Raw genomic sequence first — 14,126 nt, 5'->3', positions numbered from 1 at the left:
AAAGGAGAACGTAGCATGCCTTTATAGTGCACACACCCAAGGCATACAGTTAGTATTGAACAATGCACTGTGCATGTGGTGAAGCTGGTTTGCCAGAAGAGATTAAAAAGACTGATAATATGACATCAGGGGATTTATTATAGAAGCAATGATAGGCATTAGTTGAAGCACAGTGTTAATTCAAGTCTCTCTACCATCATATTTTAGCCAATCTCGATGAAGATTTGCGAAACAACTTGATTGGCGGTATACAATATACTCCCTGCCTCTTGTAAATGAGCCGTCTGACCGTTACCAAGAATCACATACCAGATTTCTTTAACATGGTCGTTAGCAATTGATTTAAGAGTATTTATTGCACCGCCCTATGGGACTACCAATCACGGCCGGTTGTGATACAGCCTGGAATGGAACCAGGGTCTGTAGTGATGCCTTTACCACTGAGAAGCAGTGCCTTAGACCGCTGCGTCACCCGGGATCCACTCGGGTTAATCAATAAATACAAACATTTTAATTAGATAGAACTTAGTTCTAGGGCAAAAGCAAAAAATGTGCACCCATTTGGGTCCCCAGGACCAGGATTAAGAAACACTGAGCGAGGTAGCTAGCTAATGTTAGCTTGATTGTACAAAGTCCAGCAGCTAGCCTCTGTAGCTAGTTACTAACACCAGTCAGCTGAAAATTAGCTAGCTAACGAACAGGCAGAGAAAGATGGCTAGTTTGTTACACTAATAACTTCAGACATTAGCTAGAGCCAGACAACATCAGTTGAAGCCAGCTAACAATAGCTAGTTCACCAGTCCTACATTTTACCACAGAACATGTGGTAAAATTGCAACACAGCTACCAGATGCAAGTCTCTTGGGGCATGTCTCTATAAGCTTGGCACATCTAGCCATTGGGAATATTGCCCATTCTTCAAGGCAAAACTGCTACAGCTCCATCAAGTTAGATGGGTTCCGACCCACCAAGACAACTAGCCAGCCAAAAACCTAACCAGACAGCTAGCTACGTACCCACCTAGCTACGTACCCACCCAGACAGACAGCTAGCAAACTAGCCAGCCAGCCACCTACCTACCTACCTACCCAGCCAACCACCTACCCAGCCAGCCACCTACCTACCTACTCAGCCAGCCAGCCACCTACCTACCTACCTACCTACCTACTCAACCAGCCAGCCAGCCACCTACCTACCTACCTACCCAGCCAACCACCTACCCAGCCAGCCACCTACCTACCTACTCAGCCAGCCAGCCACCTACCTACTCAGCCAGCCAGCCACCTACCTACTCAGCCAGCCAGCCAGCTACCTACCTACCTACTCAGCCAGCCAGCCAGCCACCTACCTACCTACTCAGCCAGCCACCTACCCACCTACTCAGCCAGCCACCCACCCACCTACTCAGCCAGCCACCCACCCACCTACTCACCCTCTACCTACCTACCTACCTACCTACCTACCTACCTACCTACTCAGCCACCTACCTACCTACCTACTCAGCCAGCCACCTACCTACCTACCTACTCAGCCAGCCACCTACCTACCTACTCAGCCAGCCAGCCAGCCAGCCAGCCACCTACCTACCTACCTACCTACCTACCTACCTACCTACCTACCTACCCAGCCACCTACCTACCCAGCCACCACCTACCTACCTACCTACCCAGCCACCTACCTACCTACCTACCTACCCAGCCACCTACCTACCTACCTACCTACCTACCCAGCCACCTACCTACCTACCTACCTACCTACCCAGCCACCTACCAACCTACCCAGCCACCAACCACCCAGACAGCTAGCCAGCCACATGCCTACCCACCCAAACAGCTGTCTACCCAGCCAGCCACCTACCTACCTACTCAGCCAGCCAGCCACCTACCTACCCAGCCACCTACCTACCTACCTACCCAGCCACCTACCTACCTACCTACCTACCCAGCCACCTACCTACCTACCCAGCCACCTACCTACCCAGCCACCTACCTACCTACCTACCCAGCCACCTACCTACCTACCTACCCAGCCACCTACCTACCTAGCCACCTACCTACCTAGCCACCTACCTACCTACCCAGCCACCTACCTACCTAGCCACCTACCTACCTACCCAGCCACCTACCTACCTACCCAGCCACCTACCTACCTACCTACCCAGCCACCAACCTACCTACCCAGCCACCAACCTACCCAGCCACCTACCTACCTAGCCACCTACCTACCTACCTACCCAGCCACCAACCTACCCAGCCACCTACCCAGCCAGCCAACCACCTACCCAGCCAGCCAACCACCTACCCAGTCACCCAGACAGCTAGCCAGCCACCTACCTTCCTACCCGGACAGCTAGCTAGCCACATGCCTACCCAGCCAGCCACCTACCTACCTACCTACCCAGCTAGCCAGCCACCTACCCAGCCACCTACCTACCCAGCCAGCCACCCACCTACCCAGCCACCCAGAAAGCTAGCTAGCCACCTACCCAGCCACCCAGAAAGCTAGCTAGCCACCTACCCAGCCACCCAGAAAGCTAGCTAGCCACCTACCCAGCCAGCCAACCACCTACCCAGCCACCCAGAAAGCTAGCTAGCCACCTACCCAACCAGAAAGCTAGCTAGCCACCTACCCAACCAGAAAGCTAGCTAGCCACCTACCCAACCAGAAAGCTAGCTAGCCACCTACCCAACCAGAAAGCTAGCTAGCCACCTACCCAACCAGAAAGCTAGCTAGCCACCTACCCAACCAGACAGCTAGCTAGCCACCTACCAAACCAGACAGCTAGCTAGCCACCTACCCAACCAGACAGCTAGCCAGCCACCTACCAAACCAGACAGCTAGCCAGCCACCTACCCAACCAGACAGCTAGCCAGCCAACCAGACAGCTAGCTAGCTACCCAACAAACCAGACAGCTAGCCAACCAACCAGACAGCTAGCTAACCACCTACCCAACCAACCAGACAGCCAGCTAGCCAACCAACCAGACAGCCAGCTAGCCAACCAACCAGATAGCTAGCTAGCCAACCAACCAACCAGATAGCTAGCTAGCCAACCAACCCAGACAGCTCGCTAGCCACCAACCCAGACAGCTCGCTAGCCACCTACCCAACAGCTCGCTCGCCACCTACCCAACCGCTAGCTCGCCACCTACCCACCCAACCGCTAGCTAGCCACCTACCCACCCAACCGCTAGCTAGCCACCTACCCACCCAACCAGACAGCTAGCTGGCTAGCCACCTACCCACCCAACCAGACAGCTAGCTGGCTAGCCTCCTACCCACCCAACCAGACAGCTAGCTGGCTAGCCACCTACCCACCCAACCAGACTGCTAGCTAGCCACCTACCCAAAAGCTAGCTAGCCACCTACCCAAAAGCTAGCTAGCCACCTACACAACCAGCCAGACAGCTAGCTGGCTAGCCACCTACCCACCCAACCAGACAGCTAGCTGGCTAACCACTTACACACCCACCAGACAGCTAGCTGGCTAGCCACCCACCCAGACAGCTAACTAGCCACCTACCCACCCACCCAGACAGCTAGCTAGCCACCCACCCAGACAGCCACCTAGCTAGCCACCCACCCAGACAGCCACCTACCCACCACCCAGACAGCTAGCTAGCCACCTACCCACCACCCAGACAGCTAGCTAGCCACCTACCCACCACCCAGACAGCTAGCTAGCCACCTACCCACCACCCAGACAGCTAGCTAGCCACCTACCCACCACCCAGACAGCTAGCTAGCCACCTACCCACCACCCAGACAGCTAGCTAGCCACCTACCCACCACCCAGACAGCTAGCTAGCCACCTACCCAAAAGCTAGCTAGCCACCTACACAACCAGCCAGACAGCTAGCTGGCTAGCCACCTACCCACCCAACCAGACAGCTAGCTGGCTAACCACCTACCCACCCACCAGACAGCTAGCTGGCTAGCTACCCACCCACCAGACAGCTAGCTAGCCACCTACCCAACAGCTAGCTAGCCAACTACCCACCCAGACAGCTAACTAGCCACCTACCCACCCACCCAGACAGCTAGCTAGCCACCCACCCAGACAGCCACCTAGCTAGCCACCCACCCAGACAGCCACCTACCCACCTACCCAACAGCTAGCTAGCCACCTACCCACCACCCAGACAGCTAGCTAGCCACCTACCCACCACCCAGACAGCTAGCTAGCCACCTACCCACCCAGACAGCTAGCTAGCCACCTACCCACCCAGACAGCTAGCTAGCCACCTACCCACCCAGACAGCTAGCTAGCCACCTACCCACCCAGACAGCTAGCTAGCCACCTACCCACCCAGACAGCTAGCTAGCCACCTACCCACCCAGACAGCTAGCCTATACCATTAGTATCAAAGTATTTGGGAGCTCTCATCCCCTGATAAACTATGGAAATGTATACACAATAAGTACATGCCTGTATAACCTACTTTCCTGGGGCTATCCATGCCAACATCACCAATAGGCTAAATATGTCAAACACACAAGCTACTTGTGTTAACTTAATAACTAAAGTGTTCGCTTATATTTCACTGCTGATTTTGCAAGCTGGTCATACTAACACTGCGCTTATATGCTTGGCTTCACCTGGCATCCTTGGTGCTCTGTGTAGTACAATGCAGGAGGCAGACCAGGGACAACTCTTTGCAGTGGGTTATAATGTTAGTGTTTACTTCAACAATCCGCTCTGCAAAAATAATGACAAAGACCCAGTGAAATATGAAACACACCTGTGCGCACACATACACAAAAATAGGTCTACTTTAAAAAGTGAAAATCCCCCTTAATTTCACTAAGGGAAAAGGAATCTTATCCCACACAAGCATACAATTCCATTCCCAAAAAGTGACATAGGCGATGGAAAAGCATTATATTTATATACATTTAAGCCAAATCCTTCTTTACCGAACGAGTCTTTGGCGATGCATACAAATTACAGTTTGCGAAAAATGGGGAACGATTCTTAATATGCCTGTACCAAACATCCAATTCCTTAATAGAAGATCAAAACAATGCAGCAATATGCAAGAGCTGCATTTTTAATGCATTTGAGTTCCACAATTAGCATCTCAAAGACAGACAGCAGGGTGCATGTATATCAACTCCATTATCTGGCAAGGCCCATCATCCCTCGACTTCATTGACTTAGCAAAGAAGCCTGTGTTAAGTTTTCTATTCACAAAGACAAAAATAACAATGGAGAACAGGCGACTGATTTTGCAATTTGACGCAACCGCCATTACATTTTGGGATGCATCTAGACATAGCTGAATTCCATGTGTAATAAGCTTCGACATCAGTTGACTTATTTCAAAGTTGTAAAACTTGACCAGGGTTGCAATTCAGCAGGCACACATAGGAGAAACTGCTCTGATTGGAGAGGTTTTGGTGCCCTCACATTGTGTGCTACGTAATGTGACCAGTCTTCCAGGGGTGCAACACTACTATGGGGTGTATTCATTTAATGTACAACGTTGAAAAACTTTTCACACCAGAAAACAAATGAGGTTTTTTTAAATTGACAAATTTAGGTAGGTCCCACCCATTTAGGCTGGTTTGCTTATGTTTAAATAAAAGGTTAAAAATACAAAATAAATGCACTTGGAATGAAACATGGAAATCCCATTGAGACCAAAGCCTCCTTTGCAAGGTAGCCAAGCACACAATATTTACAATTCCAAAGCAATAAAAACATACAATATTTACAAGCAATTTAAGATAAGTAATCACCCAGCCGTCTGAACTGCCCTAGTGGCACCAAAACGCGCACCTTTCAATGAAAATGCAGATCTACTTTATAACTCAGTGGAGACCTAACGGATTTCCAGAGTTAGCCATCCCGGTAATTGAGTCTGACGCATGCGTATGTCTGGAATTTGTCTAAAAATCTGAAATGGATTTAGGCCTACACTTGGGAAACCAGGAACTTGTTCAGTAAGGCATGCTAAAGTAAAATAAAAATGTCACTTATCTAACGAGTTCAGGTAGTACCTCGCCATTTCAAAAGGTTTCTTCCCTACCAGTTACGACCCAGATATGTGTGTGGACTTGATGGTAAATTAAGGACCTTAAATTCAATGATTGAAAGACCTGTAATTCATGGAATCATTGACTACCAGTGAGAAGATAAACCCAGTAGACACTGCACGACCTCAAGTATTAATATTGTGTGTAAACAGATCATGGTCTTCCCTTCAACAATGGGGGCACTCAATGGGCATATTTAACCAGTTGGGAAAATGCTACACTGACTCGAGATCAGTGCCCAGGCCCTCTAGGCCAACTTCACCCAAGGGAATGTTAGAAAGCAATCCAACTTGTCATCTCCATCAGTCTTCAGTGTAAACAAGGCCTTGGTCTGTGGAAAACAATTGGGCCTACACTTCAAAACAGGGAACATGTGGAGTTCTCAGCTGAACAATAGTGTGCAGGGAAACAATGGGAAGACACAAAACAAAAAGTACAGCACTACACTAATCAGCTGAGACTGCGGTGCTGCTGATCCTTTTTTAATTTTTTAATTTAATAACTCCCCCAGCTTCAGTCAAGCCTTGGCGGACATAATAGCAACGGTTTTGTCTTAGCTAATTACTTAATTGAGGTTCTTAACACTTTAAGTGTTAATGAGTAGATATGGCTTCATTGACAAAATCTCAAACCATCCCTTTAATATGGAGGAAATTACAGGCACTGGAGCTAATTACAGGTTTTTGTTCTTAGGCGGGGCGTCTAAGTGCTAATTTTCAGTTTCAGTGTCAACTTAAATGACCCGAACCAGATAAATATATCTTCTGATTGTGTTCTAACTCATATACACAACATATACGGTCCCAGTCATAAGTCTAAATATTTTATAAGGCCACCCTTTGCCTTGACAGCTTTGAACACTCTTGGCATTCTCTCAACCAGCTTCATGTGGCATTCACCTGGAATGCATTTCAATTAACAGATGTGCCTTGTTAAAAGTTCATTTATTTATGCCTTAATGCCTTTGAGGCAATCAGTTGTGTTGTGACAAGGTAGGGGTGGTATACAGAAGATAGCCCCGTTTTGGTAAAATACCAAGTCCATATTATGGCAAGAACAGCTCAAATAAGCAAAGAGAAATTACATTTACATTTACATTTAAGTCATTTAGCAGACGCTCTTATCCAGAGCGACTTACAAATTGGTGCATTCACCTTATGACATCCAGTAGAACAGTCACTTTACAATAGTGCATCTAAATCTTAAAGGGGGGGGGGTGAGAAGGATTACTTATCCTATCCTAGGTATTACAGTCCATCGTTACTTTAAGACATGAAGGTCAATCAATTCGGGAAAAATTCAACAACTTTGAAAGTTTCTTCAAGTGCAGTCGCAAAAACCATCAAGCGCTATGATGAAACTGGCTCTCATGAGGACCACCACAGGAAAGGAGTTTCCAGAGTCAAAAGTTGCAGCCCAAATAAATGCTTCACAGAGTTCAAGTAACAGACACATCTCAACATCAACTGCTCAGAGGAGACTGAAATCAGGCCTTCATGGTCAAACTGCTGCAAAGAAACCACTACTAAAGGACACCAATAATAAGAAGAGACTTGCTTGGGCAAAGAAACACATGCAATAGACATTAGACCAGTGGAAATCTGTCTTTTGGACCGATGAGTCCAAATTTGCAATTGTTGGTTCCAACCGCTGTGTCTTTGTGAGACGCAGAGTTGGTGAACGGATGATCTCCACATGTGTGGTTCCCACCATGAAGCATGGAGGTGGCGGTTTGATGGTGCTTTTCTGGTGACACTGTCTAATATATTTAGGGTTCAAGGCACACTTAACCAGCATGGCTACCACAGCATTCTGCAACGAAACACAATCACATCTGGTTTGCGCTTAGTGGGACTATCGTTTGTTTTTCAACGGGACAATTGACACAACACACACATACTGGAGTGCTGCATCAGATTTTATTTTTTACCTTTATATTACTAGGCAAGTCAGTTAAGAACAAATTATTATTTACAATGACGGCCTAGGAACAGTGGGTTAACTGCCTGTTCAGGGGCAGAACGACAGATTTGTACCTTGTCAGCTCGGGGATTTGAACTTGCAACCTTTCGGTTACTAGTCCAACGCTCTAACCACTAGGCTACCCTGACCTGGCCGCCACAAATCACTTGACCTCAACCCAATTGAGATGAGTTGGACCGCAAAGTGAAGGAAAAGCAGCCAACAAGTGTTCAGCATATTTGGGAACTCCTTCAAGACTGTTGGAAAAGTATTCCAGGTGATGCTGGTTTAGAGAATGCCAAGAGTGTGCAAAGCTGTCATCAAGGCAAAGGGTGGCTACTTTTAGAATCTCAAATATATTTTGATTTGTTTAACACTTTTCTGGTTACTACATGATTCCATAGTTGTAATATCTTCCCTATTATTGGACAATGTAGAAATAGTCAAACTAAAGAAAAACCCTTGAATGAGTAGGTAAGTCCAAACTTTGGACGGGGGATATATCATACACACACATACACAATCAAATAAAAGCTTGACAGGGAGAATCTGAAATTCCGATTGAAAATGCCCATTGATTTTGTTTTTATGTTTGAGCAGAGGAACACAGGATTAGCCATAGCAAAATGCATAGAACTGCAGGACATTAAGCCATAAAACTAAACAATTGTCCTTTAGCTCAATAGAAAAATGTTGAATTGCAGAAATTTGCTTTACAACAGCAACATTTTTACTATGCTGCCAAGAAAGCTAGAAAGGTATGATCGAGTTTACACTTCCAATAAACTGTGGTGAGGCAACATAATGAAATGGTCTACAAATATTTTCATTAAAAAATGTTTGGAATATTTTTGGAGGGGTTGCAAACATCCCTGGGTTGCCGCTTTGCCAGGGCAAGAAAAGGTTGAAAACCCCTGCTCTAACACACACACACACTTTGAGCACTTACATTGATATTGCTTGTTACAGCTGGGCAATTCCACAGTAACAGAATGACCTGGAGACTCAGATTTCTCACTTCAAAATCTACGCAAAACAAAAACCATGGATTTCAAATTCAACAAATCATACACTTTATATGCAAAAGGACTACTTCGAAAATGTACACAGAATGGGTGGGTGGTTTACAGACAAATTAGGGCTCTATTCAATCCGTAGCCTGACGATCCGCTGTATAGCGCAATTGACAATTAAAAGGCAATGTTCCCGCTGGTTGCAGAAATTACCTTTAAAATTTGAACATAATTCAGTTATAGGGCCACATTCTTTTCAAGCCACTTCGAGAAAGTGATTTTCGTCGCAGGTTAGGAGAGCATTTTCTCCAACCCTAACCGCAGGCTCCTACCCTGCTACGAAAACGTCTCCGTTATCGAAATGGCGTGAAAAGTGCGTTTCCCGTCAGGGATACAGATTGAACCCAGCACTTAATCTTTGACCTAGAACCAAGAACGTGCAAACACATCCACTGTCAATCAGAAACAAGGCCTAATTTTGCGCCTTGTGTTTACCTTTTTTATTTTATGTCATATTGCCCACAGTCCTTAACGCAGTCTTCAAGTCAAGGTACTGACAACTAATTCAAACACCACAATTGCATTTCTACAAGGCTAATTCCACCAATGCCTATATAATCTCTCATATTTGAGTTGAGTGAACATACAATGTTGCGACACACAAAACGATTTCCTTGTGCACCCAAGAAATGTCTGTTTGATTTTAAACAATTGATGGCCCAGATAATTCCATCAAAACCATGCTTTGAACACCTAGGGTGGACAAATGACTCATTGTGAAACACACTATGGGTTGAACAAGCGACCCCCTTCGCCAATGTACCGCTGTTGATAACAAGTACCACAACCTTTCAATTTAAAACATCCTTCAAAAACAAAATCACTTCGCTTACCCGCTGGCATTCTTCCGCTAATGTACCGCAGTTCCTCTGACGTGGGCAGCGATTGAATCTTCTGTTTTTGCTACATGTAGTTTATATCGTCCGTATTCTCCGAAATCGCTGCTCCTTCACTTCATCAAATTACATTGAAAGAGGGTCGATCAAGGGCACACTGTAACATTAAATCATGAACACGAATTCAGTCGTGAATTCGTTAAAACGTTGTGTAAACTAAATTACGGGTTTATTCAAAAGTCTACGTTTTAACATCACCTACATAAATGGCACTGTGATAGACTATAACGCAACCTACCTATGTATGTATTTATAAAATAATAATAATTACTCGGTGGATTCGAATGTCACGAACATTGGTATAGATTCTAACGTATGTTGCTCAACGATACAATGTAACATTCGAAGGTTTTAATGGTTAAATACCTGTAAACTGCGCCGGATTAACCCCTACAGATTAGGCTACAGCTTCCTGTAATAGGACTGCTTTACATTGAGGGACAACACGGAAGTAGGAGTCGCTCTGGAAGCGATATGTCACCTCTTCGCTCTTAAACAATATAATTTATTACATATTTCTCTGTTTAATGTGGGAAATATGGGTATTTGGCAAGTTAGTTATTCTTACCAGACAATTATTTGAAGGGGACTGTCACGTTTGCTTATGCCAACCAATCAATAAGGAAGTGTGACCTGAAGTAGTCCCTCCCACTAGTACCAAAACTTTCATACAGGAGCCATGTTTATGCATGACAGTCATTTTAGCCTGCCAAAGACAGACAAGCAATGGTCACTGCTCTTTGGTATTACTCCAAGTGAATTTTTGTAGGGCCTATCAATTACTTATACAAAAACGATAGCCTATCGATGAAGTTGTGAAGTCGGAAATCAGCATGGTAAAGCGTGTGAAAGTCTCCCAGAGGGACTGCTTTTTAATCTCTTAAATGCCTTTGCTGCACAATCCAATGGATTTATCTGTGATTAAAAGCTTTTATCCCACAGATGGCATCCCAAGCATCTGTTAAAACAGACTAACTGACATGACTCAATACCATCCTAGCAGACAAAATGATCCTATTTCTTCATGAATCTACCACATTTTAGAACAATCCACATACACGTTATTGTAAATGTACAAATTAAACAAAATAAAAAATACTATCTAGTGATCAGAACCTGGTGATATCAGGATGTAGGATGGGACATAAACCTAACAGCTTCAAATACACATTTCTCTGAACAGATTTAAAAAATGAATTTCTTTTGATGAGAATAATTTAAATAGGATGCAGAAACAATACTCTGAGCCACAGCCCCATACTACTTGTCATACACCTTCCTAATATTCAGCTGCACCCCCCCTCCTTTTGCCCTCATAGCCTCAATTCGTCGGGGCATGGACTCTACAAGGTGTCGAAATCATTCCACGGGGATGCTGGCCTGTGTTGATTCCAATGCTTCCCCCATTTGTGTCAAATTGGCTGGATGTCCTTTGGGTGGTGGACCATTTTTGATACACACAGGAAACTGTTGAGCATGAAAAACCCAGCAGTGTGGCAGTTCTTGACACAAACCTGGACCCTACTACCATACCCCGTTCAAGGGCACTGAAATATTTTGTCTTTCCCATTCACCCTCTGAATGGCACATATACACAATACATGTCTGAACTGTCTCAAGGCTTTAAAATGTCTCTTCCCCTTCCTCTACACTGATTGAAGTGGATTTTGTAACGGTTCCGTAAACACAGACACTGGGAGACGGGAATCAAGTACAGAGTGAGGAATTAATAATAAATAGACATGAAACTAAACAAGAACAGCATCAGGACAAGAGAAACAAAACAACAACAATGCAGACATGGGAATGAAACTGAGGAACTGACAGATATAGGGGAGGCAATCAATGACGTGATGGAGTCCAGGTGAGTCCGATGAAGCACTAGTGCACTTAACAATGGTGACCGGTGTGTGTAATGATGAGCAGCCTGGCGACCTCGAGCGCCAGAGAAGGGGACATGACAGGATTTAACACGTGACATCAATAAGGGATCATAGCTTTCAGCTGGTCAGTCTATGTCATGGAAAGAGCAGGTTAAATCAAATCAAATACAGACCTGACATGAAATGCTTACTTACAAGCCATTAACCAACAATGCAGAGAGTTTGTTTTAAAGTAAGTAACAATAATATAACAATAACAGGGCGAAGAATTCAGACCCCTGGACTTTTTCCACACCTTGTTATGTTGCAGGCTTATTCTAAAATTGATTAAATGTTTTTTTTTTTATCTACACACAATACCCCTTAATGACAAAGCAAAACAGAGGTTTTTAGACATTCTTGCTACTTTATTAAAAATAAACGAAAAGATCACATTTACATGAGTATTCAGACCCTTTACTCAGTACTTTGTTGAAGCACCTTTGGGAGCGATTACAGCATTGAGTGTTCTTGGGTATGATGCGACAAGATTGGCACATCTGTATTTGGGGAGTTTTTCCACTACTTCTCTGCAGATCCTCACAAGCTCTGTCAGCTTGGATGGAGATCATTGCTGCACAGCTATTTTCAGGTCTGTTTGATTGGGTTCAAGACCAGGCTCTGGATGGGCCACTCAAGGACATTCAGAGACTTTTTCAAAAATATATCTATTTTTTATTTCACCTGTATTTAACCAGGTAGGCCAGTTGAGAACAAGTTGTCATTCACAGCTGCTACCTGGTCAAGATAAAGCACAGCAGTTCGACACATACAACACAGAGTTACACATGGAATAAACAAACATATAGTCAATAATACAGTAGAAAAAAAGAAAAGTATATATACAGTGAGTGCAAATAAGTTAAGATAAGTGTGGTAAGGCAATAAATTGGACATGGTGGTGAAGTAATTACAATATAACAGTTAAAGACTGGAATGGTAGATGTGCGGAAGATGAATGTGCAAGTAGAGATACTGGCGTACAAAGGAGCAAGATAAATAAATAAATACCGTATGGGGATGAGGTAGTTGGATGGGCTGTTTACAGATGGGCTATGTACAGGTGCAGTGATCTGTGAGCTGCTCTGACAGCTGGTGAGGGAGATATGAGTCTCCAGCTTCAGTGATTTTTGCAGTTTGTTCCAGTCATTGGCAGCAGAGAACTGGAAGGAAAGGCGACCAAAGGAGGAATTGGCTTTGCGGGTGACCAGTGAGATGCGTGTGCTATGGGTGGGTGCTGCTATGGTGACCAGTGAGCTGAGATAAGGTAGGGCTTTACCTAGCAGAGACTTGTAGATGACCTGGAGCTAGTGGGTTTGGCGATGGGTATGAAGCGATGGCCAGCCAACGAGAGAGTACAGGTCGTAGTAGTGGGTAATATATGGGGCTTTGGTGAAAAAAACGGATGGCACTGTGATAGACTACATCTAATTTGCTGGGTAGAGTGTTGGAGGCTATTTTGTAAATGACATCGCCGAAGTCGAGGATCGGTAGGATGGTTAGTTTTACGAGGGTATGTTTGGCAGCATGAGTGAAGGATGCTTTGTTGCGAAATAGGAAGCCGATTCTAGATTTCATTTTGGATTGGAGATGCTTAATGTGAGTCTGGAAGGAGAGTTTACAGTCTAGCCAGACACCTAGGTATTTGTAGTTGTCCACATATTCTAAGTCAGAACCGTCCAGAGTATTGATGCTGGACGGGCGGGCAGGTGAGGGCAGTGATCTGTTGAAGAGCATGCATTTACTTTTACTTGCATTTAAGAGCAGCTGGAGGCCACAGAAAGAGAGTTGTATGGCATTGAAGCTCGCCTGGAGATTAGTTAACAGTGTCCAAAGAGGGGCCAGAAGTATACAGAATGGTATCGTCTGCGTAGAGGTGGATCAGAGAATCACCAGCAGCAAGAGCGACATCATTGATATATACAGAGAAGAGTCGGCCTGAGATTTAACCCTGTGGCACCCCCATAGAGATTGCCAGAGGTCCGGACAACAGGCCCTCCGATTTGACACACTGAACTCTATCAGAGAAATAGTTGGTGAACCAGGTGAGGTGATCATTTGAGAAACCAAGGCTGTCGAGTCTGCCAATATGAATGTGGTGATTGACAGTGTCGAAAGCCTTGGCCATGTCGATGAATACGGCTGCACAGTAATGTCTCTTATCGATGGCGGTTATGATATCATTTAGGACCTTGAGCGTGGCTGAGGTGCACCCATGACCAGCTCTGAAACCA

At 45.3% G+C, this 14,126-nt stretch overlaps 1 protein-coding gene across 3 annotated transcripts in view; it reads right to left on the bottom strand.

The window, feature by feature from the left end:
* The window catches only part of efr3a (EFR3 homolog A (S. cerevisiae)), a 250,798-nt gene extending 240,353 nt beyond the window's left edge, over positions 1-10,445 (bottom strand). For 2 of the 3 annotated variants that reach the window (XM_046320769.1, XM_046320771.1), the window contains exons 1-2: positions 10,337-10,445; positions 9,908-10,067 (exon numbers count right to left, since the gene is read on the bottom strand). In XM_046320769.1, the coding sequence (XP_046176725.1) occupies positions 9,908-9,917 (10 nt within the window). In that variant the 5' untranslated portion in view covers positions 9,918-10,067; positions 10,337-10,445. The remainder of the gene's footprint in view (positions 1-9,907; positions 10,068-10,336) is intronic. The other variant, XM_046320770.1, reaches the window with a different exon arrangement.
* Positions 10,446-14,126: the final 3,681 nt, after the last annotated feature.

This window comes from Oncorhynchus gorbuscha, linkage group LG22 (genome assembly GCF_021184085.1).
Source record: "Oncorhynchus gorbuscha isolate QuinsamMale2020 ecotype Even-year linkage group LG22, OgorEven_v1.0, whole genome shotgun sequence".
In the NCBI taxonomy this organism is placed as follows: domain Eukaryota; kingdom Metazoa; phylum Chordata; class Actinopteri; order Salmoniformes; family Salmonidae; genus Oncorhynchus; species Oncorhynchus gorbuscha.
The sequence above is the reverse complement of the archived record's forward strand: the minus strand, read 5'-3'. Positions and strand labels throughout refer to the sequence as shown.